Source organism: Choloepus didactylus, chromosome 10 (assembly GCF_015220235.1).
Source record: "Choloepus didactylus isolate mChoDid1 chromosome 10, mChoDid1.pri, whole genome shotgun sequence".
NCBI classification, from domain to species: Eukaryota; Metazoa; Chordata; class Mammalia; order Pilosa; family Megalonychidae; genus Choloepus; species Choloepus didactylus.
The window spans coordinates 5,523,553-5,548,121 of record NC_051316.1 but is presented as its reverse complement, the minus strand read 5'-3'; the positions used below and the strand labels follow the sequence as shown (position 1 = coordinate 5,548,121).

The following is a 24,569-nucleotide window of genomic DNA, read 5'->3' as shown; positions in this document are numbered from 1 at the left end:
CTAGAGGAAGCCAGATTAACCACAATTATTTGCCATTCTCTGTATGGGGGTGTTGAGGGAGGGAAAGCCCTCGGTGGGAAAGTTTGAATAGAATGAAACAAAATTACTCTTAAGTACTCAAAACTGTGACAGTGACATAGTAATCATGAAATTTATTTATATATGTCATCTAAATGCATATTTAAAAACAATCAGCTTTAAAATAAATCCAGGGCCATGTGGAACAATATCCAGATATTTATTTGGATAATTCTTCATATGAGTGATCTGTCAACTAATGATGGAAACAAGATAGAATGTAATAAGTTAAAGATCAATTTTGAAATCTCTAGAGTAATATCTAAAATCATTGAGATAAGATTTTATAACTGAAAATCTATTAGATGATAAAAAAGGAAACATACACTTTATCAACTCAATAGGAGAAAAATTGGACACAGAAAAGATGGGACAAATAGCAAACAAAAAGCATGAGAGTAGACAGAAATTCAACATGTGCTGCTAATGACATTAAATTTAAATGAACTGAATGACCCAGTTATAACACAAAATTTGTCAATTGGAATGAAAAACTAAAATACCCAACAATAAGCTCTTTATAAGTAATAATACCTAAAATAAGCAGAAAAATATACATCAAAAATAAAATTTTAAACAAGATGGCAAAATGTGTAATGTAAAACAAGCACCCCCCACAAAAAAAAAACAGTCATTAAAGCTATATGGCTGAATTCTAGTAAAACCATGTAGACCAGACATAGGGTGTATGGCTCCATATAAAGAGAAATTTTTCTTCACAATAAGGAAGTTGATTTAATAAGATTTAGCAATTACAAATTTTTATGCACTTATGACATAATTGCAAACATACTGCAAGAAATTACATATCACAAAGGAAAATTTTTAAAATTCCTATATCATAGTTGGAGATATGAATATAATGTAATTATTATAAACAACACTTGAATAACACAATGGGCTAACTTGTCTTAAATAGGACATACAGATTATTGCTCTCTGGATACATAATTTTTTCAAGTACATTTTTGGCATATATCAAAATAGTCATTTAAGAAGCCAAAAATCAACCTGCTGCAGTTGTTAAAATCATAATGACTATGATGTCGGAGCATAGCTGCATTAAACTAGAAATGAATGACAGAAATGTAACTGGAATTTCTAAGAATCATGGAGATATTTTGCTTTCCTAGAGCCATCTCAATGCAATTAGCTATTTGAAATTACAACATTGCTCTATTTTTATGCCATGGTTTACATATCTCTAGTACTATTACTTCCTTACATTTTAAACTAAAACTGAACAAAGATGGCCTGGTTATAAAACAGAATGATTACTGCCATGGTCTTAATCATCTCAGGTTCCCACTCACCCTTGCCTGCACCCGAAACTTGACCAGATCCTTACCAGAAAACCTGCCTTTCCTCTCCAGTGTAAGAGAAGACAGTATTAACTTGTAAGTGTTTGATGTTATGGTTTTCTTCTTTTCCTCATCTTTATCCCCCTCCATGAATCACTCCAACTCTCTCCTACTCAGCTATTTTTTAATAAAGTTGGAATAGAAAATACTGATAGGGATGTTACTTACAAAATGAGATGAAGCCAATATATTATTTATTATTCATTGAATTGAAAAACTCAGTCCCAGCAGTTTTAAGCAGAATTGAAAATTGTTAATGAAAGTTCAGAGTGATTGGATTACAGTGCCTAGTGGAACTGATACCAGCAAAACCAGGGGGCTCCTCTTGCTGCCCAAAGTTTCAATATGATGAATACTAATTTAAATGCTTAAGTACATTTAATTTTGTTTCACTCCATTATCTTGAAAATTGCATATTTTATGGTCACTTCTATTTAATTAATAATACCACAAATATTTGGCTATTATCTTCTCTGTGCTAACCTCTGTGCTACATATTCAGGTGGTATGAAGTAAATAAGTGAATCCTTGTCATGAAAATAAGATATATACGTGAGCCCTTATACTTCAGGTGTAATTCTAGGGATTTCTCATAGCATGTTTTGAAAGAAAATATAAGCATTTTCCTGCAACTCATACACACAACTTCTAGCCTTTTCTGTGTATAATTCACCCATAAATATTTTGAAATATTGACCTAACTTGAAGTATACTAAGTTTTATATGGATGTGTGGATTAAAAATGTAAATGGGAAATTATACCAATAATTCTTTATGTTGAAAATGAATTCTTTACTTATACATTAAAATAAAAGACATTTTCTTTTATATTTGTGGGATGGGAGCACATATGCAGTATTCTAGTTACCCCTGGAAAACTTTGCTGAGCAGAGATCCTCCTGCCATTTGGCAATCTGCAAGTAAAGAAATGATCTAAGCTTTAAAATCTGTATAAGCATCATTTCAGAAAACTTTATGTCATATTCTTTTTAAAAGAAAATACCATATCAAATGCAGAGCCCTGGATTTTCCTCTTATATCATTTTTTGCGTTTAAAAACAATAGTACTATGGTTTTAGGATGGAAGAAGTGTAAGTGCTGAAGGTATAACATAATTGCTTTTGTCTGTGATTGCTTTTTCCCTACTGATTTATTTTTCATCAGCATAGACACCTGTGCCAGTTTGAATGTATTGTGCCCTCCCAAACATCATTATCTTTGATGTAATCTTGTGTACGCAGACCTATCAGTGTTAATTAGATTATAATTCTTGGAGTGTTTCCATGGAGATGTGCCCCACCCAACTGTGGGTGATGACTCTGATTGGATAATTTCCATGGAGGTGTTGGCCCACACATTCAGAGTGTGTCTGAATTAAATTACTGGAAAACTATGTAAGATCAGACAGGAGAAAGCTAGTACAGCCAAGAGGGACACTTTGAAGAATGCACAGAAGCTGAGAGAATAGCTGAAGATGAGGGACTGTTTGAAGACAGCTGCTGAAAATAGACTCTTGCTCTTGAGAAGCTAAGAGAGGACAAACACCCCAAGAAAAACTGAGAGTGACATTTTTGAGGAACTGCAGCCTAGAGAGGAATGTCCTGGGAGAATGTCATTTTGAAACCAGAACTTTGGAGCAGATGCCAGCCACATGCCTTCCCACCTAACAGAGGCTTTCCAGACACCATTGGCCTTCCTCTAGTGACGGTACCTGATTGTTGATGACTTACCTTGGACACCTTATGGCTTTAAGACTGTAACTTTGTAACCAGATAAACCCCCATTATAGAAGCCAATCCATTTCTGGTGTTTTGCATTCCAGCAGCATTAGCAAACTAGAAAAAAATTTGGTACCAGGAGTGGGGTGCTTGTGCTGCTGTGTTTGCAAATACCAAACATGTTGTAGTGGGTATTTAAATAGATGAGGGAAAGATTCTCAAAAAACTGTGAGAAGCTTGATAGAAAAGGCTGAAACTGCTTTGAAGAGACTGAAAATATGGACATTAAAGATACTTCTGAGGACTTGAATAGAAATAATGAATGTATTGTTGCAAACTGGAAGAAAGGTTATCCTTGTTTTAAAGTGGCAAAGAATTGGGCAAAGTAAGAATCCTGGTGTCAGATGGAAGGAATAATTTGAAAGCATCAACCTGGAATACTTAGCTGAGGAGTTCTCCAGACTACATGTGGAGGATGTACCCTGGCTTCTCCTTGCAGCTTATAGTAAAATGCAAGCAGAGAGAGATAAACTTAGAAATGAACTCTTGGGTTCAAAGAAACCAGAAGTTGATGGCTTGGAAAATTGTGGGCTTCCAGGGGGTGGAATCCCAGAAGCTACAGCCCAATGTGAGGATGTAACCAAACATGGAACCCAGCCACCATTTCAGTACAAGCCAAGATTGGAAAAGGAGTTAAGCAGAAAGAAGTTGTGGAAAATCCTATTGTCTGATGGCTTTGTTCCCTTTGTGCTTCATGTGAAGCCAACAGAATTTTTGTGAGATCTTTATAGACTGAGCCACTGCTGGTCTGGACTGGAGGAGACAGAAAAGAAAAAAATTGAAGAAAGAATTTCTTCAAAGACAGAGCCATGGAGGTTGAGGTCTGGAGTCAAGAGGCCTTGGGCTGGGAGAGTGGAGTGGTCCACATGCATGGAAAGGGTGAGTTTGCCCTGGAGGTTTAGGGTGGGCATTCTGCCTCAATGCTCTGGAAGTTTTGCCACCCCAGGTCCCAAAGAGAGTAGAGCACATTCCCAGGGAATTGGGGAGAGCCTGGCTGCCACCACACTGTTCTGAAGTGGTTAAGCATGTGCCCTGGTGATGGAAGGGAATCTGGGTACCACCCTGTTTGGGAAGGATGGGGCAAAGAAAGTGATATCCTCAATATGTGGATATGTTGGAGAACTCACCCCAACATTTGGAGAGGAAGGGGCTGCCAAAAGGCCCTTAGGAAGTGTTAGACTCCCACTCTCTCAAGCCCCAACCATGCAATGTCATTCTGTTAATGATTCTCAGACTTTGAAATCCAATGAAGTTTGTCCTGTGGGCTTTGGGAACAGTTTTGGTCCCTCAAATCCTGTTTTCTTTACTCTTTCTCCTTATGGTAATGGAAATGTTTATCCTATGAATGTCCCTCCTTTTTATATTGGAAGCACATAACTTGTTCTAACTTCACATCCACAGCTAAAGGAGAATTATGCCTTAGGGCTGACCATGCCTGTAATTGATTTTGATGGGATCTTGTTACTGAAATGATTTAAGATTTTGTGGTGTTGTGGGATGAATGTATTTTGTGTATGAAAGATGTCATTTTGGGATCCAGGGGGTAGAATGTGCCAGTTTGAATGTATTATGTCCCCCAAAATGTCATTATCTTTGATGTAGTCTTGTGTGGGCAGACCTATCAGTGTTAATTAGATTGTAATTCTTTGAGTGTTTCCATGGAGATGTGCCCCACCCAACTGTGGGTGATGACTCTGATTTGATAATTTCCATGGAGGTGTTGGCTGCCCATTTAGAGTGTGTCTGAATTAAATTACTGGACCACTATATAAGATCAGACAGAAGGAGCAAGCTGCTACAGTCAAGAGGGACACTTTGAAGTATGCACAGAAGCTGAGAGTAGCTGCAGATGAGAGACTATGTGAAGACAGGCACTGAAAGCAGACTCTAGCTCCAGAGAAGTAAAGAGAGTACAAACACCCCAAGAGCAACTGAGGGTGACATTTTTGAGGAACTGAAGCCGAGAGAGGAATGTCCTGGAAGAAAGTCATTTTGAAACCAGAACTTTGGAGCAGATGCCAGCCACATGGCTTCCCAGCTAACAGAGGCTTTCCAGACACCATTGGCCTTCCTCCAGTGATGGTACCCAATTGTTGATGGCTTATCTTGGACACTTTATGGCCTTAAGACTGTAACTTTGTAAACAAATAAACTCCCATTAGAAAAGCTGATCCATTTCTGTTGTTTTGTATTCTAGCAGCCTTTGCAAACTAGAACAGCACCATTTTGAGAACTGGCTCTATTTGGAGTATTTTCTAATTTTTTTAATTCATAAGGAGTTAATTATTACAAATTTTCTATGTAAGGAAGTCATATATCAAAGATATTCAGAACTTTCTCAGGGCTATGAAGCAAGTAAATGGCAGAGTGGAGGCATAAAATATATCTTCCTATGATGGAATAACATTTTAACTGCTCTACTGTCACACACAAATTAAAGCTAGGCTTAACATTGATTCATGAGTGCAACATAAGAAGTTTTTATTCTGCATTCAAACAATCAAAGTCTGTTGTATTTCTATAATATGGCAGTAGTAGTTTGATAATAGGCATGAAAGGATAGTCTGATATTTAGAAAATGTTGAGAAAATCTTCCTGAGATGACTACCTTCAGCATGAAACCAGTTTTACTAAGTTAGGTCTATTTTAACTACTGAAGTGGCCATTTGTAACCAACTTAATCATAAGATGCTATCATTAAACTTTCAGTAAACAGATTGGCATAAAACAGAAACAAAAAAAACAAAGCTCCTTAGTAAACTCTTTCAAATGTTTGTGAAATAAAGACCCCCAAGGAGTTAAAAATGAGAGAATTTATAGTCTTGAAAGAAGGAGGTCAGTCTGAAAGTAATTGCTTTCTGGCAGTTGTCAAATGTTCTCTGTGTTATAAATGGTCATATGGATCACAAGAAAAATGGAACAATAAACTCAAAATGTGAAGTGTGGGGCCTTATTAATGTTCCTTTAGAGAAGTTGAGGATGGAAGGATAAGCAGATCTGGAAATGTCTATTCCACATTTTCAAGTCATCAAGGAAAACAGTTTAAGTAAGTCCAGCAGAATATGTGCTGTTCATGAGGGTTTCTTAATTTAGCCGAGGGGCCCATAAGTGAAGGGGCTTCAAATACAGGTTAAAATTTCACAACTTATAGTTTTACTCATGAAAAGGAACATTAATGAGGAATTTGCTGTGAATCAACACCCATTATTCAGATTTACCTCCAATGCATATGTTTACACATATGCATAAAACAATCTTTTTATGTCTAAGCTTATTCACATTCTGAATTATGTTCAGCTTGTATGTTAAAACATAATATTTAACACAACACAGAAGACTCAATACATTTCATCTTTTTCAACTTCACAATGTTATTAAATAATTACCAATTCCCACAAGTAATATCAAATTTCATAAGTAGGAAAGATGTCAGCAGCTGGTATTCTTATTTTATAGGCCTGTGAATGTATATTGTGGTGAAATTAAGGAATGCATGAATCACCTAATCAATAGATCAGTCCATCACATTTTCAGTTGAGGTCATCAAATGTAGCTACTTTTTGCTTCCAAATATAGAATTGCATGTTGATAGTAATAAAATGAGTAAAAATTAAAAATATATGTGATGCAAATTATGCAGAAATAAATCAATGAAGTAAATTTCCACAAAGCATCCAATTTTTAGAATTTTATAATATATACAGAGACCTTAATTTTGAAATATTTTTAAAATGTTAAATTAATGGTTTGGAGATGTTTCCAGGAGTCTTTTTCTCAGAATTTCAAATATGCCATATATTGCATCTAGGTTGGTCTTAGTTCAATAACACATTGAGTGAACTCAAAGTGTTTTACAGTAAAATGGTGGAGATATAAGAGATACTCAAGTTCAATCAATTTAAAGTAATAAAAAATCTTTCATAAAAGACATTGTGACTGAAGTGTTAAGAGAAGCCAGAAAAGTATACTTTGTATATGAGATCATCAAAGGCAGTTTTATTTTTAAAATATATTGTGAGATTCATCTTACTTACTTGTTGTTCTGGCTTGCTAATGCTGCTATTACACAAAGTACCAGAAATGGATTGTCTTTTATAAAGGTGGTTTTCTTTTGTTACAAAGTTACAGTCCTAAAGACATAAAACTGTCCAAATTAAGAAATTAACTGTTGATGTAAAATGGTTGATGGCTCCAGAAAACCTCCATTAGCTGGGAAGGCAGGTGGCTGGCAACTTTTGATCCCAGATTCTGTTCTAGCTTCTCTCTCAGCTCCTGTGCATCCTTGGTTCTTTCTGCCAGGACATTTCTCTTTAAGCACCTGGGGGTTCTGTGTTAGCATACCCAGGGAAAACTCTGGGCTTCATCTGGTAGCTAAACATCCATCTGTCTGCATCTCCAAATATCTCTAAGTGTCAGTGTCAGCTCTTAATTCTTAGCTTCCCTCCAAAATTTCCCTCTCTTCTGCTCTGAGCTCATTCTATTTGTGAGTTTTTTTCTAAGATGCCAGTGATTAAATCTAAACCAGCCATGAATGACAGGGTCTATATACCCATGGAAAAAATTTAATCAGTTGATGATTCATATCTCCATGGAAACACAATCAAAATTTCCAACCTAACCAACACTAATACATCTGCCCCCAGAAGGTTGCATTAAAGGATATGGCTTTTGAGGGGACAAAATATATCCCAATATATTCCACTCCTGATCCCCAAAAGACCTATTCTTTCCAAATATAAAATACATTCATCCCATCACAATATGATGAAAGCTGAAATCCATTCAGTAACAATAGGTAAGTACAAGACCCCATCCAAATCAGTCACAGATGTGGTCTTGTTCCAAAACAAATTTCCTAAAACAAAATTCTTTCCTCTCTGGATGTGGACATTTGAAACCTATAACAAGTTATCTGCTTCCAATATATAAAGGAGGGTCTGTCATAGGATGAACATTCCCATTGCCATAAGGAGAAACTGAAAGGAAAACAGGGTTCACAGCACCAAAACAGTTCCTAAAACACACAGGGCATGCTTCACCAGGTTTCAAAGTCTGATAGTCATTTATCAAATGTTGTTTTTTCCTTGGGGCTTGTGAGAGCAGGAATCCAACAATTTCCAAAGTCTTATATGGCAGCCCTTTTTCTCCAAATGCTTGGGTGAGAGCTCCAACATATCCATGCACTGGGGAAACCACATCCTTCTCAGCCCCACCCTCCACAAGCACCAGGGTGGCACCCAACTCTCTTCCATCTCCAGGGAACATGCTCAACCCAATCTAAATGGGCTCCCTACAATCACCAGGAAGTGTGGTCCAATCTCTCTGAGGCCTCAGGCAGCAGCACTCTTCCTGAGTATTGAGGCAGAAGGCACACACTCTGACTTCAGGGAAAACTCACCCTTTCCACATGCTTCAGTTGCTCTTCTCTCCTTCCCAGAGATTTCTTGATTCTAGATCTCAATTTCCATGGTTCTGTTTTGAAGAAATTTTTCCTTCAATTTTTTTTCTCCTCCATTACCTCCAGCCCAAACTGGCAGTGGTTCCATTTATATAGATATTGCAAACAATTATTGGCTTGGTGCAAGCATACAGGGGTCAAAACCATCAGAAAATCAGACTTTCCACAAATCCTTTCTTGATAACACCATCTCCAATAATGGCTTGTATTGAAATGGCAGTCAGTTTCCATGTATGGTTAAATCCTCACATGGGGCACTATCCTGTGGGGTATCACTTCCTGGTAGCCCAGAGTTTTGCAGTCCATTGATTTCTTGTTTCTTTGTACCCAAGACTTCAATTCTTAGCATACCCTTTCACATTTTACTATAAGCTGCAAGGGGAAGTCAGGCTGCATTTTCAACTGTTGGTTTTGAAATCTCTTCAGCTAAGTATCTAAGCTCATTATTTTCAAATTCTGCTTTCCATCCAAAAGGAAGACTCATATTACAAAACTTTCTGCCATTTTAAGTCAAGGATAGCCTTTCTTCCATTCAACATTTCTGTTCAAGGCCACATCAAAGCTATATTTAGAGTCCATATTTCTAGCCACAGTCTCTTCAAAGCCCCACTAGTGAACAGGTGACCAGACTTCAAGCAGCAGGCAGGTGTAAATGCTGGCTTCACTCTGGGTGGCTGTTGTGCACAACTTTCCAGGCACAGGAAGAGAAAGAAGCACTTCCTGAAGGAGCATTGCAGGCAGCTGATGGTATTGCAGGGACTGCCCAGATGGCAGCCACAGCAGCCACTGAATATTTGTAACATGCTCAGGTTGGTGTTCCTCAAACCCCAGTTGGCCACCATCATGGGTGCAGCTCTCAGTGTCTGGTGCAGCTCTGTGTATCTCTGGAGTTCAGAGATATAGTTATTCTTGGAGCCTGTGCTGGTTTCAATGTATTATGTCACCAAAATGCCATGTCTTTGATGCAATCTTCAGGGGGTGGATATATTAATGTTGATGAGGTTGTAAGTTATGGATTAGTTTGTTTCCAATGATATGTGACCCACCCAACTGTGGATGATATCTAATTAGACAATTTCAATGGAGGTGTGGCCATGCCCATGCAGTATGGGCCTTGATTATTTTGCTAGCACCCTTTATAGGAGCTCATACAGGAGATTTCTGCTGCAGCTTACAGACATTTTAAAGACAGCTGTTCAAAGATGATGCTGATATTTGGAGAACACCACTTTGAAACACAACCTGGGAGCAACAGATGCCAGCCACATGCCTTCCCAGCTAACAGAGACTTTTGAGATGTCATTGGCCATCCTTCAGTGAAGGTACTCTATTGTTGATGCCTTAGCTTGGACATGATTATGGTCTTAAGACAGTAACTTTATAACCAAATGAACCCATTTTATAAGAGCCAATCTATTTCTGGTACTTTGCATTCTGGCAGAATTGGCAAACCAGAACAGAGCCCATGGCTGTGAAATGTCATGGGACAAGTCATGCCCAGAACTGTCCAAACACCCATCATCTCAGCCCCTTTAGAAAGTGTCACATCATTGCCACTGCCTGAGCCACTCTCCTGAAGATAGATAATGGCAAAATATTTTTAATGCATGGCATGAGCAAATGCCTGATCAAGATTCTGGGGATTTTCCATTCCCATGTCCCTAGGTACCCCAGGAATTACAATATTATTATTCTAAGATTTAATTTTACTTCCATTTTAAGTTGAAAGACCAATAAAAACATTTAGAAGGTAAAATGTCTGTATCACCAGAAATAACTCCCAAGTTATCTATTTACCTATGTTCTGTTCATTATTGCCCTGTACATACTTGTTAAAAATATAGAAGAATTATGACAGATCATCTTTGGTTGTACATTTGTCAGTTAACTTTTAAAGATATTATCTGATTTAACCTAGATATCATAATTATGTTTAGAGTTCTATGAAAAAATAGAAGTTGAAAATTAGAATTTTCAGCCAGTTTTTACCTCATAAATATGTGCATGTGCTAAAGAACTGATTTCACTGCCTACAACTCATTACAAAAATCTGCATTCAGCAGTTCCAGATAACCCCACAATTCTACATTTTAATTTATTTTTCATTAATATGTCAAAAGTAAAAACTATGAATTTATGTCTGAATTTTGTTGTAAAGCATTCTTGATAGTTATTTTTCCCAGTCTGATATTCCTGGTGTGAACTCCAGCTGAACACTTTTTAACTTTGATTTTAGTGTTGACATTTCCTCAGTATGAGAAACTTAACATTGATCAGGAAATTGAAAGCACCAAAGACTTTTCTTCATTCCATATACACATAGAATGTATTATACAATGTGAAACTTCATGTGTATTCTACACATTGCTTTGTAAATAAAGAATTTCTCACATTTTTTCATTGCATATCCACTCCATCAAATATTATATCTTGTTCTCCTAGAATATTCTCCTCCTAGTAAGGATGTTTCTGTCCATTTTTATGGTTTAGGAGTTATTCCTACTCTGAGCTATACTTGTATACTGAAGGATGGAGCTAAGCTGAAATTTATTATAGGTAATTACAAACTTTGAGTTCATCCTAAAATAGTAAAATCATGTTATTTAAAGATAGATTGTAAATAAAAGCATTTACCCATTTATTACATTGAGAGATATTTATTACACTTCTGTGTGAATTCTTTTATTCTGAATGTTAGAGGTGTGGCTGAAGACTCTTCCATACACAAAACATATTTAATGAGTTCTCTGATGTCCAATAGCAGAATAATGTCTAAAGGTTTTCCTACTTAGATGGGAGAAATGTTTTCTCCCCAGTTTTAATTACTTTATGTCATCTGAGACTATCAGTGGAGCATTTCCTACATACGTGGCAGGTGTATAGTTTCTTCTCACTGTGAGTTCTTTCATGTAACCTAAGTTTACCACATAAATGGAAGGATTTCCCACAGAGATAACAGACTTAAAGTTTCTCCCCAGTGTGTTCTCTAATGTTGCCTAAGTTTTCTATGTAGACAGAAGGATTTCCCACATGGTTGACCAACTTATGGTTTCTCCCCAGTGTGAGTTTTCTCATGTTGCCTAAGTTTATCATGTGTGTAGAAGGATTTCCTGCATAGATGGCAGACATGTGGTTGCCCTGCAGTGTGAATTCTTTCATGTTGCCTAAGGTTACCACAATGACTGAAGGATTTTCCACATATACTGCAGATATTGCGTTTCTCCCCAGTGTGATTTCTTTCATGTTGCCTAAGGGTACCACAATGACTGAAGGATTTCCCACAAAAATTTCAGACATATGTTTTCTCCCTAGTGTGAATTCTTTCATGTCGCCTAAGGTTACCACAATGACTGAAGGATTTCCCACATATATTGCAGACATATGGTTTTTCCCCAGTGTGAATTCTTTCATGTCGCTTAAGGTTACCACAATCACTGAAGGATTTCCCACATATACTGCAGATATTGGGTTTCTCTCCAGTGTGAATTATTTCATGTCGCTTAAGGGTACCACGTTGAATGAAGGATTTCCCACACATACTGCAGACATATGGTTTCTCCCCAGTGTGAGTTCTTTCATGTCGCCTAAGGTTACCAAAATGTCTGAAGGATTTCCCACATATATTGCAGATATTGAGTTTCTCTCCAGTGTGGATTCTTTCATGTTGCCTAAGGATACCACGCTGAATGAAGGATTTCCCACACATATTGCAGATACATGGTTTCTCCCCAGTGTGAGTTCTCTCATGCTGTCTGAGTGTAGAAATATCAGTGAAGTCTTTCCCACATACATGGCAGACATATGCTTTTACTTCAGTATGAGTTGTCTCACATTGTCTGAGGGTGGTACTACCTGTGAAATCTTTCCCACACAGATGGTAGCCATATGGCTTTTCTCCAGTATGTATTTTTTCAAGTTGTCTAAGGCCAGAACTACTTCTGAAGACTTTTCCACATAGATGACAGTTATATGACTCATGTTCACTTTGAGTTTTCTTATTTTGACAAATGAATGAATGATAATTGAGAACTCTTTGAAATTGTTTGTTTACATTGGGTTTCTTTCCCATGTCAGTCATTGTGGAGTGAGAGAAATATTCTCCCAAATCATTACTTTCAAGGGGATCCTCTTCAGTGTGAGAAATCTGCTGGTATAAATGACAAAAGAGACTGTTAATGAACTGTCCACATATATACATTAACATAATCCTCTAGTCAAATCACTCAGAGTCTCCAGTTATCCTTCATTATAATAGTTCCATGTACATGGGGTACTACATTCTTCTATGCACAGAATTTTTCTTTTGTATCATCTCAACTGCAGAGCGAATTTATTTTGAAAACTTCATTATGTTTCAAAGAATAGGTATATGAACGATGTTTATGCAATTGTCTTTTTATAACACTTCAGGTTATGGTTTTGAGCTCAGGTTAATTTTTTGCTTAATTGAAACTATCCACAACTTTTTGATGGGAGAGTGAATAATACCATCTATAATTACTCAGGTGATTGTGATGATTCCCTAAATTATTAAATCCTATCTCTCTAATTTGGAGACACATTCTCACAATTATGAAAATTACCTTTGTCTGGTTGGTAGATGTGTCCTTCTTAGAGATATGTTGCCTGCTTATAATTTCTTCTTTTTTATGGTCATTTTCCCTGCCTGGAGCAATTTTAAAAGCATTATAGAGTGGCATAAGGAGAATGAAATATTTAAAAACCCTCAATTATCATGTGATTATTTTTCAAATATTGTCATTTAGATTGGATAACAATGTAAAATTAAGGTGTACTTTAGGAGGTAGAAACTATTTTCTGGAAATTGATAAAATATTTTCAGCATTAAAGTAAGGGAAAATAAGAAGATAAGAAAATGGGATATTCAGTGGTAAAGAGAGGGAAAGTCCTCAAACACAAGGACCAGAACACAGGCTGTTATATGAAAGTTTAACTCCTGTAAGTACACAAATATCTTTCCCTAAGTGAAAGACAATCACAGATGGATTCTTGAATAGAAATTGATACATGTATGGAAAAATTACACATTTGAGATTTTCCCCCAAATTCATAGCCTACATTACAGAAAATATCATTCAGTTCAGGAAATCTGTTGATATTTCTAAGAACCTGCTTATTCAGTGACAATGCCCCTCCTCATACTGAAGCACAGAGTCTTAGAACTCACCTGGACTCTGTACTTGGAGAAAACTTAATTCTTCTCTCCATGGTTCTCCTTGTTCTGACTGTGAAAGCACTTCTGATATGCAGACCTGATACCCTATTTATGAGAAACAGAAGAATAGATTTTGAGATCTATAGTGATATATGTTCATGATCATCAAGTCCAGGACAGACTATGAGGAATGGAAGGTAAGCTCTCATGAACAGCCCAATGAAGTATAAATTAAATACAATATATTGAAAATCCTTTTTCTGCAAATGATGATTCTTCACCTTCAGTCAAAAATGCTAAGGATGTATTGATGCTCATGCCTAAATTCATGGACTACAGTATCCTCAATATTTTCATTCAGGAGAAATTATGATTCCAAAATGGTTGATGTATATTTTATAAAAGCATCCAATAAACAAGCTCAACCAAAACAATCTATGTTCTATGTGGAAAATGGTATGCCTTCTGTGTGCTAAAACTTCACTATAGTTCCTAGTGGATAATAATTATCCAGAGAATATTTATTTTGTCCATAGAAATAAAATTTATTGCATTCTCACATTGTTATTAATGTTGGAGATTGAGCAGCAAGAAAGACCTGAAATTTTAGAGCAGAAAATCACATGCCACTGGAGGGACACATAAGACATAAGGAATAAACAAAAATGCAAAGTTTCTTTTAAGTACCCATAAGAGTTATGAAAGAATCAGAGTAGAAATCAGTGTGGCACATGGGGCCATTTTCTAGATACTTGAACATCTTCATGCTAGATTATATACATGGATGGGTGAATGAATAGATAGCTGTATATAGATAGAGTATCTTGAGAAACTCACCCATGAACACCAGATGATTGATATTCTCCAGCATAACATCTCTGAACATCTTTCTCTGGTTTGTGTCCAGCATGGCCCACTCTTCCTTGGTAAAGTTGATAGTTACATCATTGAAGGTCACTGATTCCTAAAATGACATAGGTATTTTGGTTCAGTCAATGCCATCCCTACTAATATCCAGAGTACATTGGAAGAAATGAGAGCCCTGAGGAAGGGTAGTGGTTGTGTATAAAATGCTCAAACTGTGTTTGGGATTCCAGTTAGATCATTCTTACTGCTAACCCAGTGTGCCGGTTTGAATGTATTGTGTCACCCAAATGCCATTGTCTTTGTAGTCTTGTGGGGCAGACGTTTGGTGCTGGTTAGATTTGCATGGAATCTGCCCCACCCAGCTGTGGGTAATGATTCTGATGAGATGTTTCCATGGAGGCATGGCCCTACCCATTCAGGGTGGGCCTTGATCAGTGGAGCTATATAAATGAGCTGACTCAAAGAGAGGAATAGAGTGCAGCTGTGAGTGATGTTTTGAAGAGGAGCAAGCTTGCTAGAGAGGAACATCCTGGGAGAAAGCCATTTTGAGGCCAGAGCTTTGGAGCAGATGCCAGCTGCCTTCCTAGCTAGCAGAAGTTTTCCAGATGCCATTGGCCATCCTCTGGTGAAGGTACCCGATTGCTGATGTGTTACCTTGGATGCTTTGTGGCCTTAACACTGTAACTGTGTATTGAAATAAACCCCCATTTTATAAAAGTCTATCCATCTCTGGTGTTTTGCATTCTGCAGTATTAGCAAACTAGAACAGATTTTGGTACCAGAGGAGTGGGGTGCTTTTGCTGCTGAGTTTGCAAATACCAAACATGTTAGAATGGCTTTTCAAATGGATAAGGGGAAGATTCTGGAAGAATTGTGAGGAGCTTGGTAGAAAAGGCCAAAACTCCTTTAAAGAGACTGTTTATGGAAATTTGAACTCTAAAGATACTTCTGACGAGGACTTGAACAGAAATGATGAAAGTTTTGTTGCAAACTGGAAGAAAGGCAATCCTTGCTTTAAAGTGGCAGAAAATTTGGCAAAATTGAGCCCTGGTGTCAGATGGAAGGAAGAATTTGAAAGTGACAACCTGGAATACTTAGCTGAGGAGATCTCCAGACTACATGTGGATGAGGTACCCTGGCTTCTTCTTGCAGCTTATAGTAAAATGCGAGCAGAGAGAGATAAACTCAGAACTGAACTCTTGGGTTCAAAGAAACCAGAAGCTGATGGCTTGGAAAATCATGAGCTTCCAGGGGGTGGAATCCCAGAAGCTACAGCCCAACATGAGGATGTAACCAAACATGGAACTCAGCCGCTGTTTCAGTACAAGCCAAGACTGGAGATGGAATTATCCAGAAAGGATTTGTGGGAACTCCAATTGTCTAATGGCTTTGACCCCTGTGTGCTTCATGCAAAGTCAACAGAATTTTTGCAAGATCTTTATAGACAGAGCCATTGCCAGTCTGGACTGGAGGAGACAGACAAGGAAAAAATTAAAGGAAAAATTTCTTCAAAGACAGACCCATGGAGGTTGAGGTCTGGTGTCAAGAGGTCTCAAGCTGGGAGAGCGGAGCAGCCCACATGCATGGAAAGGGTGAGTTTGCCCTGGAGGTTGAGGGCGGGAATTCCACCTTGATGCTCTGGAAGAGTTTTGCAACCTCAGGTCTCAAAGAGGTTGGAGCACATTCCCAGGGAATTGGGGAGAGCCTGGCTGCCACCACACTGTTCTGAAGGGGTTGAGCATGTGCCCCTGAGATGGAAGGGAATCTGGGAACTGCCCCAATGTTTGAGGAGGGTGGGGCCAAGAAGGTATTCTCCCCAATGTGTGGATATGTTGGAGCACTCACCCAAGCATTTAGAGAGGAAACAGCTGCCAAAAAGGCCCTTGGGAAGGGTTAGGCTCCCACTCTCTCAAGCCCCCAAGGATGCAACGTTGTTCTGTTAATGACTCTCAGACTTTGAAATCTAATGGAGTTTGTCCTGCAGGTTTTAGGGAATGTTTTGCTCCTGTTAACCCTGTTTTCCTTACTGTTTCTCCTTATGGCAATGGAAATGTTTATCCTATGAATGTCTGTCCTTTGTATATTGGGAGCACATAACTTGTTCTAAGTTCATAGATCCACAGCTAAAGAAAAATTATGCCTTAGGACTGGCCATGCCTATAATTGATTTTGATGGGATCTTGTACTTAACTTTTGTTACTGAAATGATTTAAGTTTTTCTGATATTGTGATGGAATGAATGTATTTTGTATTTGGAAAGATAATGTCATTTTGGGGTCCAGGGGGTGGAATGTGCCGGTTTGAATGTATTGTGTCCCCCAAATGCCATTGTCTTTGTAGTCTTGTGGGGCAGACGTTTTGTGCTGGTTAGATTTGCATGGAATCTGCCCCACCCAGCTGTGGGTAATGATAATTTTGATGAGATGTTCCCATGGAGGTGTGGCCCCACTCATTCAGGGTGGGCCTTGATCAGTGGAGCTATATAATTGAACTGACTCAAAGAGAGGAATGGAGTGCAGCTGTGAGTGATGTTTTGAAGAGGAGCAAGCTTGCTAGAGATGAACGTCCTGGGAGAAAGCCATTTTGAGGCCAGAGCTTTGGAGCAGATGCCAGCTGCCTTCCTAGCTAGCAGAGGTTTTCCAGATGCCATTGGCCATCTTCCGGTGAAGGTACCCGATTGCTGATGTGTTACCTTGGATGCTTTGTGGCCTTAAGACTGTAATGGTGTATTGAAATCAACCCCCATTTTATAAAAGTCTATCCATCTCTGGTGTTTTGCATTCTGCAGTATTAGCAAGCTAGAACACCCAGCATCTGTCAGATACACTCACAGAGACATATACACTCTGAATACATAAAACTTCACCATAAGGCAATATTGCATAACATGTAGAATGATAAAATCTGAAAATTTATAAAAAAATCTGATAAAAACTCCCAGATGGTGACCATAAAATTTTCTCTTGAAAATTCATAACTAAATGTCTTTCATCAATTTCAATCAAATCCACAGACTCATCATAAGGGATATTTTGTGTTATGCCTCAGAATCCATCTTATTTTGACCAAGACACTTGCCTCAACATGGACCTTTGGGCAAGCTAAGAATTTTCCATCGCTGCAGACATAACTCCCCAGGTTTTAAACCTAAATCTTTGGTCATCTGCCTCATCACTGACATGCTTCACGCAGAATACACAGGTTGTCCCAAATTGTAAGGTAGTCTTCCCCACAAACCTAGGTCCCTGAGTACCCTTCCCTTTTCACAGGTTTTTGCTTTAAACTAATGAATCACTGACTCCTGTGGAAAATTTACTAACTTATACTTTTGGATCATATTAAAAGCACAATACCAAGGGTCCCTTTTGCTCAGCTGTATGCTGCCTACACAGAACCAGGGCTGTTCATGTTTCTCACTGGCTCCACAAGACAACCCTCTCTCCCTAGGGTCTTGGAGAAATGAACTACTTTTTCAGATATTATTCTTGCAATCCCTGATTATGTAATGCCTGGTGTGCATTCAGATATAAATTTAAAATCCAACTTCACCAATTTGAGGCATCTGCAATGACCTTAGTTTCCTTGTCTAGGAAATGGTTTAACAAAATGCAAGAAGTTTTGAAAAATCCAATGAGATGATTCCTATGTAACCAACACTTGTTAAGTAAAAGTGATAAATCTATTATTCATTAAAATGGAAGATCTAACTGAAGCAAAGTACATAACTCTGCAGAAGTGTACAGTCTTTATACAGAACTTCAGAACAGTATTATTTCTCTTTTACCTCTAAAAAATGCAGGTTTTTATTATGAGACATGAGGGTAAGCTGTTTAGTAGGAAAAACCAGGGCCCCCTGAGACTACTATACTAAAGGACATTCCTAGGGTGACTGTTCCTATGTTAGAAGTCCTCCCATACTCAATAATCACCTGGACCTCCAAACTGGAGCTTACATTGTGTCCCTTGAATACTCATCTTGATTCTGTTCAGTGACAGACTTATTTGTACTGTTCTCTTGATAGATCTTCAAATATTTTCACTGGCCCTAAAATTTTACTATACATACAATACCCCTCCTGTGTGCACAGCTTAAAATAAGGAAACAATATTACCTGTTCATTGCTTCCACTTACAAAGTTGTACACATATTTTTTAAAAGAGAGAAAATGGTTAACTGGGGACAAGATGGTAATGAGAATTTCAAACATCTTTTCAAAATGTGAAAATATTCTCTTAAAAGTGTAAGAAGTATTGAACAAAATAAATACATTCCTTTTCATTGCATTTACTGTCCTCTTTCTTGTGCTCTCCTGAACATGGCATAGTCCTGACCCCAGCATTCATAACACTGGACTCATTGAGCTCACCTTATGAACTATCTGACTCCCTATTGGGCTAAGTTGTGCAATTTCTAATCTCTATCCCTTATGTTCACCACAATCCTAAACACAGCACTACCACTAAAATAGTGAATGAGTGAATTACTTCCACACTGAGGCCATAGGATGCATGAAGAAAATAAATCCTCTCATATCTTTTGTGTGAATACACAGCTTTAATAGAGGCTGGACAAATTAGTGTAAATGGTGGTGAGAAGATTATTTCTTACCCACTCCCTTGCCCACCATAATTATAGCAGAGTCCTGGGTATACACATTGGATCTCAAATATGTGAGTATCCCATGAATGTACTTAGAATGTGTCAGACCAGTATGGGAAATCTGTATATCTTGAAAAGGGTTAAATTTCAGTAGAAATAGGAATTACCTACTCACCACTGGTTTCATTGTCAGTAGTTCTTCCATGAACTCTTCCTCTGGGTTTTCACTCTTAGTCCAAACACTAAGCATCCAAGCTAAGGATGGAGCAAGAAGCCATGAGGATCTAAACTTGTCCTATCCCATATACCCACCCTTCACCTGGAAATACCCCCCCAGTTCACCACTAGAAACATGTAGTCTACTCTAAGAGAAACAGGGGAGAGCCCTCATCTCCTAAACTCATATATAAGAAGGCTATGGCTTATGTTGCTAGTAATGAAAATGTGACTACAGATATCTTATATATAGTGATAGAAAAATCATTGTGTTTCATGTGTTAATATTCCATGGTGCTCAAAGTCTTTCAATCTCTCCATGATTCAAAAATAGGTATCTCATTTGAAGAGTTAAGCTGCTTTGCATCTACCCAGCATCTAGAACCAATTACAGCTCCTTAACTCAGCTGTGAATAACTCCCTTAGGCATTTGGTAGCCATGTAGCCAGTAGTTCAAGACTAGGAATCCCTGAACTGGGTAAAAGTGCAGACTGTTATCTGGAGGTGTAAGTGTATGTTTTGGAGGGAGAGTGCATCTCCTTCTGGGCACTGGGAGACACATATGAGAAATCCCAAATCAAAATATTGTCATCGTGGGAGCTGCTGATGATTTGAAACTCATCAAACTGAAGCTGAAACACATGACCAGAATGTTCCACCAACATGACAAATGAAAAGTGCTTGCTGGTGTGCATTGGTCAAGAGCAGCTTGCAAATTCCAAACTTTAATTTTCCCATCATAGGCCCTGCTGACAATCCTCTTGTTATCAAAGGAGATGCAGTGGAACAGTTCTACATGTCCCTCTGGGACTCTTAAACAGGTGCCACTTTTAATATCACATAGCCTAATGATATTATCTGATGATCTATTAACAACTATTTTATCCCTGTACAGGAGGTAGGCAATGCCTCACTTGTGCCCATTCAGAGTACAGACAAATTCACAGGTACTCATGTCTCACACTTTGATGGTTCTGTCACCAGAGGCACATATGATGTACTTATCATCAAAGTCTACCACATTGACAGTAGTGTGGTGGTCAACCAGGACATGGCATAAAGTGATATCAGTGGCAGAAACCATTTCCCACATGGTGATAGAGTGGTCCTTGGAACAGGTCACCATGAGTCCATTGCTAAAGTGTAAGTGCAATACACCCTCATTGTGGTGGATCAGTGTATTCAGAACTTCACCTGTGTTCACATCCCAGACTCTTACTGTAGAGACTAAAGAGCCAGTTACAATGACATGTTCATCATACTGGAGACAAAGGACAGAGCCTGTATGTCCCATTAACACTTTCAAACATTCCAAGCTGGTTTTATCCCAAATCTTCATGGAATTATCTCATAGGCCACTGATAATTTTTTCATCACCATACTGTAAGCAGTAGACACCTTTATTATTTTCAGAGTGGCACTGAATCCTCTGCAAGTTGTGTCATCCACACCACCAGTTAGATTCTATAGTCTCTATATCCTGGATAATCTTTGGGTATAATGACCTACAAAATGAATTGGGAGGGCCATCTGTGAGTCTGTTTCTAAACAGGTACTCATCCCACCCTCTTTTTTCCAAAAGTCCTTTCTGTAGAGGATCTGTGTGTAAAATTCATTCAATCATCTTCTTCCAAAGCATTCCGTCTGAGATCACTCATTGCCATTCTTTACAAACCAGCTTTGCTGCACACAGAGACCTGGAATCCAAGTAGAAAAGAATGTTTTCTGCTATGTGATCTAAGCCTTGCTCTGGTAAAACAGTAATAAAGTCTTGCTGCAACATGGGCTTCAGGTAAGAGTCAATATGTCCGTGCTGATAATGAAAAATTCATGAAATAAAATGTTCCACAAATTCTACTTGATCTGATTCAGAGCACTGGTCAAAATATTTTATACACAAGTCTTTTTTCTTTTTGATAGTTTCCATCTGATGGCCTCTTTCTGGAGATGATCACAGATGATGTTCCATTAATTATCTGGAAAATATTTTGTACTTCAGATCAACAAATCCATAATGAATGGGTGTATTCTCTTTCAGACTAGTCTGAGAAAAGACAGCAAGCAAGCATCTTCCAAGATTCTTTCTGTTTAAGGTATCCAGTTTTCTTCAACAAAATGCCAAAAATACACTCTGACAACATGAGCTCAATTGTCCTGTCCTCATTCACTGAGTCAGGATCCATGGTGGTCCCAGCAGCCCTGACTCACTCTCCCCACACAGCAGTGAATGGCTCTGGTGGAGGAGGTGACAGCAGAGGCAGCAGAGGACTAAAGTGTTCTTTTAAATCAATGAGGGAAAAATGATAATCTGTAATAGAAAAATGGGGTAATGATATAAAGAAAAGATTAATAGAAGAAAAAATACAAATGGGAAATGGAAAAAGAAAAAATTTGGGTTCATTAATGAAATAAATGTAAATTAGATTAGTAAAAAATAGGTATCTAACTCATACTACAAGTGGATTTTGGTCTTCTCATGCACATAAATATTGTGCAAATTCTCAGATTTATGTATTTTTCATTTATGCTCTAGCATAGGTCCTCCAAGACCTATCCATGTCCTCTGGACCCTCACTCCATCCTTGCTCTATCCTTCCCTGGCCTTTTGTATGTACTTGCTGTAAATCATCTTGGTTCAACTCCTTGGGGTTCTGGAAAGACCACTCTTTCAACCCTCTTGACACTGATTTTCAGAACTTTCCCTGGTGGATTTTGTGTAAGACTGAAACTGTTTTGGACCCCAGAAGAGCCACAATCTTTAATCCAGTCCTGTTGGGTGAGATTTTTGATTTTTTTTTCCCTGGAGGTGTGACCACATCCATTCAGGGTAGGTCTTAATTAGATCACTAGAGTCCTTTAGATAGCTGAGATCCCACACAGACCCAGGAACATGAGTTGATGGAGATGCAAATAAATTGAGAGATGAAGTACAGAGTTGGTAACAAAGATGCTAAGAGAGCACTCCCAGGTGCTTAGAGAGAAATGCCCTGGAAGAGCAAGCAAGAATGTACAGGAGTTTAGAGAAAGAAACTACAAGATACAGAAGCCCAGAGACATTTTGGAGAAAGATATTTTGAAACCAGAACCAAGGAACAAAGGAAGAGCAGACTCCAGCCATGTGCCTTTCCAGCTGACAGAGGTGTTCTGGATAACATGCACCTTTCTTTGGTGCAGGTATCCTCTTTTTGATGCTTTACTTTGGACACTTTGATGGCCTTAGAACTGTAAATTTGTAACCTAATGAATCCCATTTATAAAAGCCAATCCAGGGAGGCTTCTGGTAGATGTAGTTAGGAGAGACATGGCAAAAGCATCTCCATGAAAAATCCTACATAAAAGAAAGTGACCCAGAACACCAGTTTCAGTGATGCACCAGCTGGACAAGGTCTTCTAAATCCACAGGGACCATGCACTTGGTAAAATTGGGAATCTGCATTCTGAAAAAAGTGAGTGAGTCTGTTGAATAACCAGCAGTCATGGTGCAGTCTCAAGAAACTGGGGTTGTCATTTGGAGTTGGACTAGTTTTAAAAACCCAAAAGTAGCTGCAGATATGGCAGCAAGAACTGGACATTGGAGTGTGGGAGGAACTGCATCCCCACAACCTGTGGGCATGCATCAATGTCTGGGGTGGACAATATCTTTTCAGGCACCCACTATTAATTGTCTCAGAGCTAGGAAGGCAGAGGTTAGCAAAAAGGGGAAAATAAGCACACTCCATATAGCCATCTGGCCAGCAGGCTGGAAACACTCCTGTCTGGTGCCAACACTACAGCCCAGAGCTGTGCCAAAAAACCTGGCACAATGGGAAGTGTTTCAAGCAACACATGCACATGCCACAATATCTGGCATGGGTGATAGACTTCTGCACACCTGCAGCTAATTATCCTGGAGCTAGGAAGGCAGAGGTGTGCAAAAAGGAGGAAATTAGCATGCCACATACAGCCAACCTTTCAGCAGGTTGGGAAAACACTTACATGGCCCTGTGGCCCAGGACTTCCCTTGGGGGTTCGTGTTCACTTGTGATATAGCACAATCTTCTTTCAGCAGAGACCCTGGGAGGGCATGCCTTGGAAGAGGGACCCACTCAGAAGTCCCAGGGATCATACACCAATACCAAGGACTTCTAGGTAAGTGGCAGAGCCAAACTGTAGTGAGACTCAATTGAAGGTTTAGACTCTTACAACAGCTTTAAATCTCAAGGAACATTTGGGAGGTTTAATTATTAAAGCTGCCCTCCCTCCCTAACCACTCAGACCCATGCCCCACATTCAGGGTGGGCAGCACCAACTACACATGCAAAGTTGGTACACCAATTGGACTCCCATAAGATTCAGACCCCCACTCAACACAAAGACAAATTTGGAGAAAACTGGCTTGAGGGGAATAGGTGGCTCATGGATGCCATGTGCTGATTAGTTAGAGAAAGGGTATGCCAACAAGCTGAGATCTGGCAAATTAGGGATAAGTGTTTGCATAAGCCTACATATCGTAAAATAACCCTATCAAGTTCAGCAAATACCAAGAGGTCAAAAACAAAGAAAATTTTAAAGCATATAAAGCATATGATACAGATAACCCAAACCCACACACCCAAATCAAAAGATCTGAGGAGACACAGTACTTGGAGCAATTAACAAAGAACTAAAGAGAAACAATAAGAGCATGGCACAGGATATAAAGGACATGAAGAATATCCTAGAAGAGCATAAAGAAGAGATTGCAAGAGTAAATAAATAAAAAGATAATCTTATGGAAATAAAAGAAACTGTTGACCAAATTTAAAAGATTCTGGATACTCACAGCAAAAGACTAGAGGAAGCTGAACAGCAAATCAGTGACTTCAAAGAAGACAAAATGGAAAGTGAAAGAACAAAAGAAAGAATGGGGAAAAATTGAAAAAAAATTGAAATGGACCTAAGGGATGTGACAGATAATATAAAACATTTAAATATAAGAGTCATTGGTTTTCCAGAAGGGGAAGAGAAGGGTAAAGGTCTGGAAAGTTTATTCAAAGAAATTTTGGGGGTAAACATC

General features: G+C 38.5%; 1 protein-coding gene and 1 pseudogene across 1 annotated transcript; both read right to left on the bottom strand.

The window, feature by feature from the left end:
- Positions 1–596: 596 nt before the first annotated feature.
- LOC119505183 (zinc finger protein 705A-like) lies at positions 597–14,744 on the bottom strand. Its single transcript, XM_037797834.1, has 5 exons — positions 14,689–14,744; positions 13,864–13,956; positions 13,259–13,341; positions 12,344–12,822; positions 597–612 (listed from the first exon to the last, which is right to left on the bottom strand). Exons 1-5 carry the CDS (start codon positions 14,735–14,737, stop codon positions 597–599), a joined length of 720 nt encoding a protein of 239 aa, XP_037653762.1. The 5' UTR covers positions 14,738–14,744.
- A 5,284-nt stretch (positions 14,745–20,028) lies between these two features.
- Positions 20,029–21,717, bottom strand: LOC119505655 (annotated as a pseudogene).
- Between the last annotated feature and the right edge of the window lie 2,852 nt (positions 21,718–24,569).

Coding starts and splice junctions, on each gene's coding strand:
- LOC119505183 (XM_037797834.1), bottom strand. CDS start 14,737: ATGTTCAGAGATGTTATGCTGGAGAATATCAATCATCTGGTGTTCATG. Junction 13,342..13,863: donor TCTCCAAGTACAGAGTCCAG/GTGAGTTCTAAG, acceptor AAATTGCTCCAG/GCAGGGAAAATGACCATAAA. Junction 12,823..13,258: donor CATCTACCAACCAGACAAAG/GTAATTTTCATA, acceptor CATTTATACCAG/CAGATTTCTCACACTGAAGA.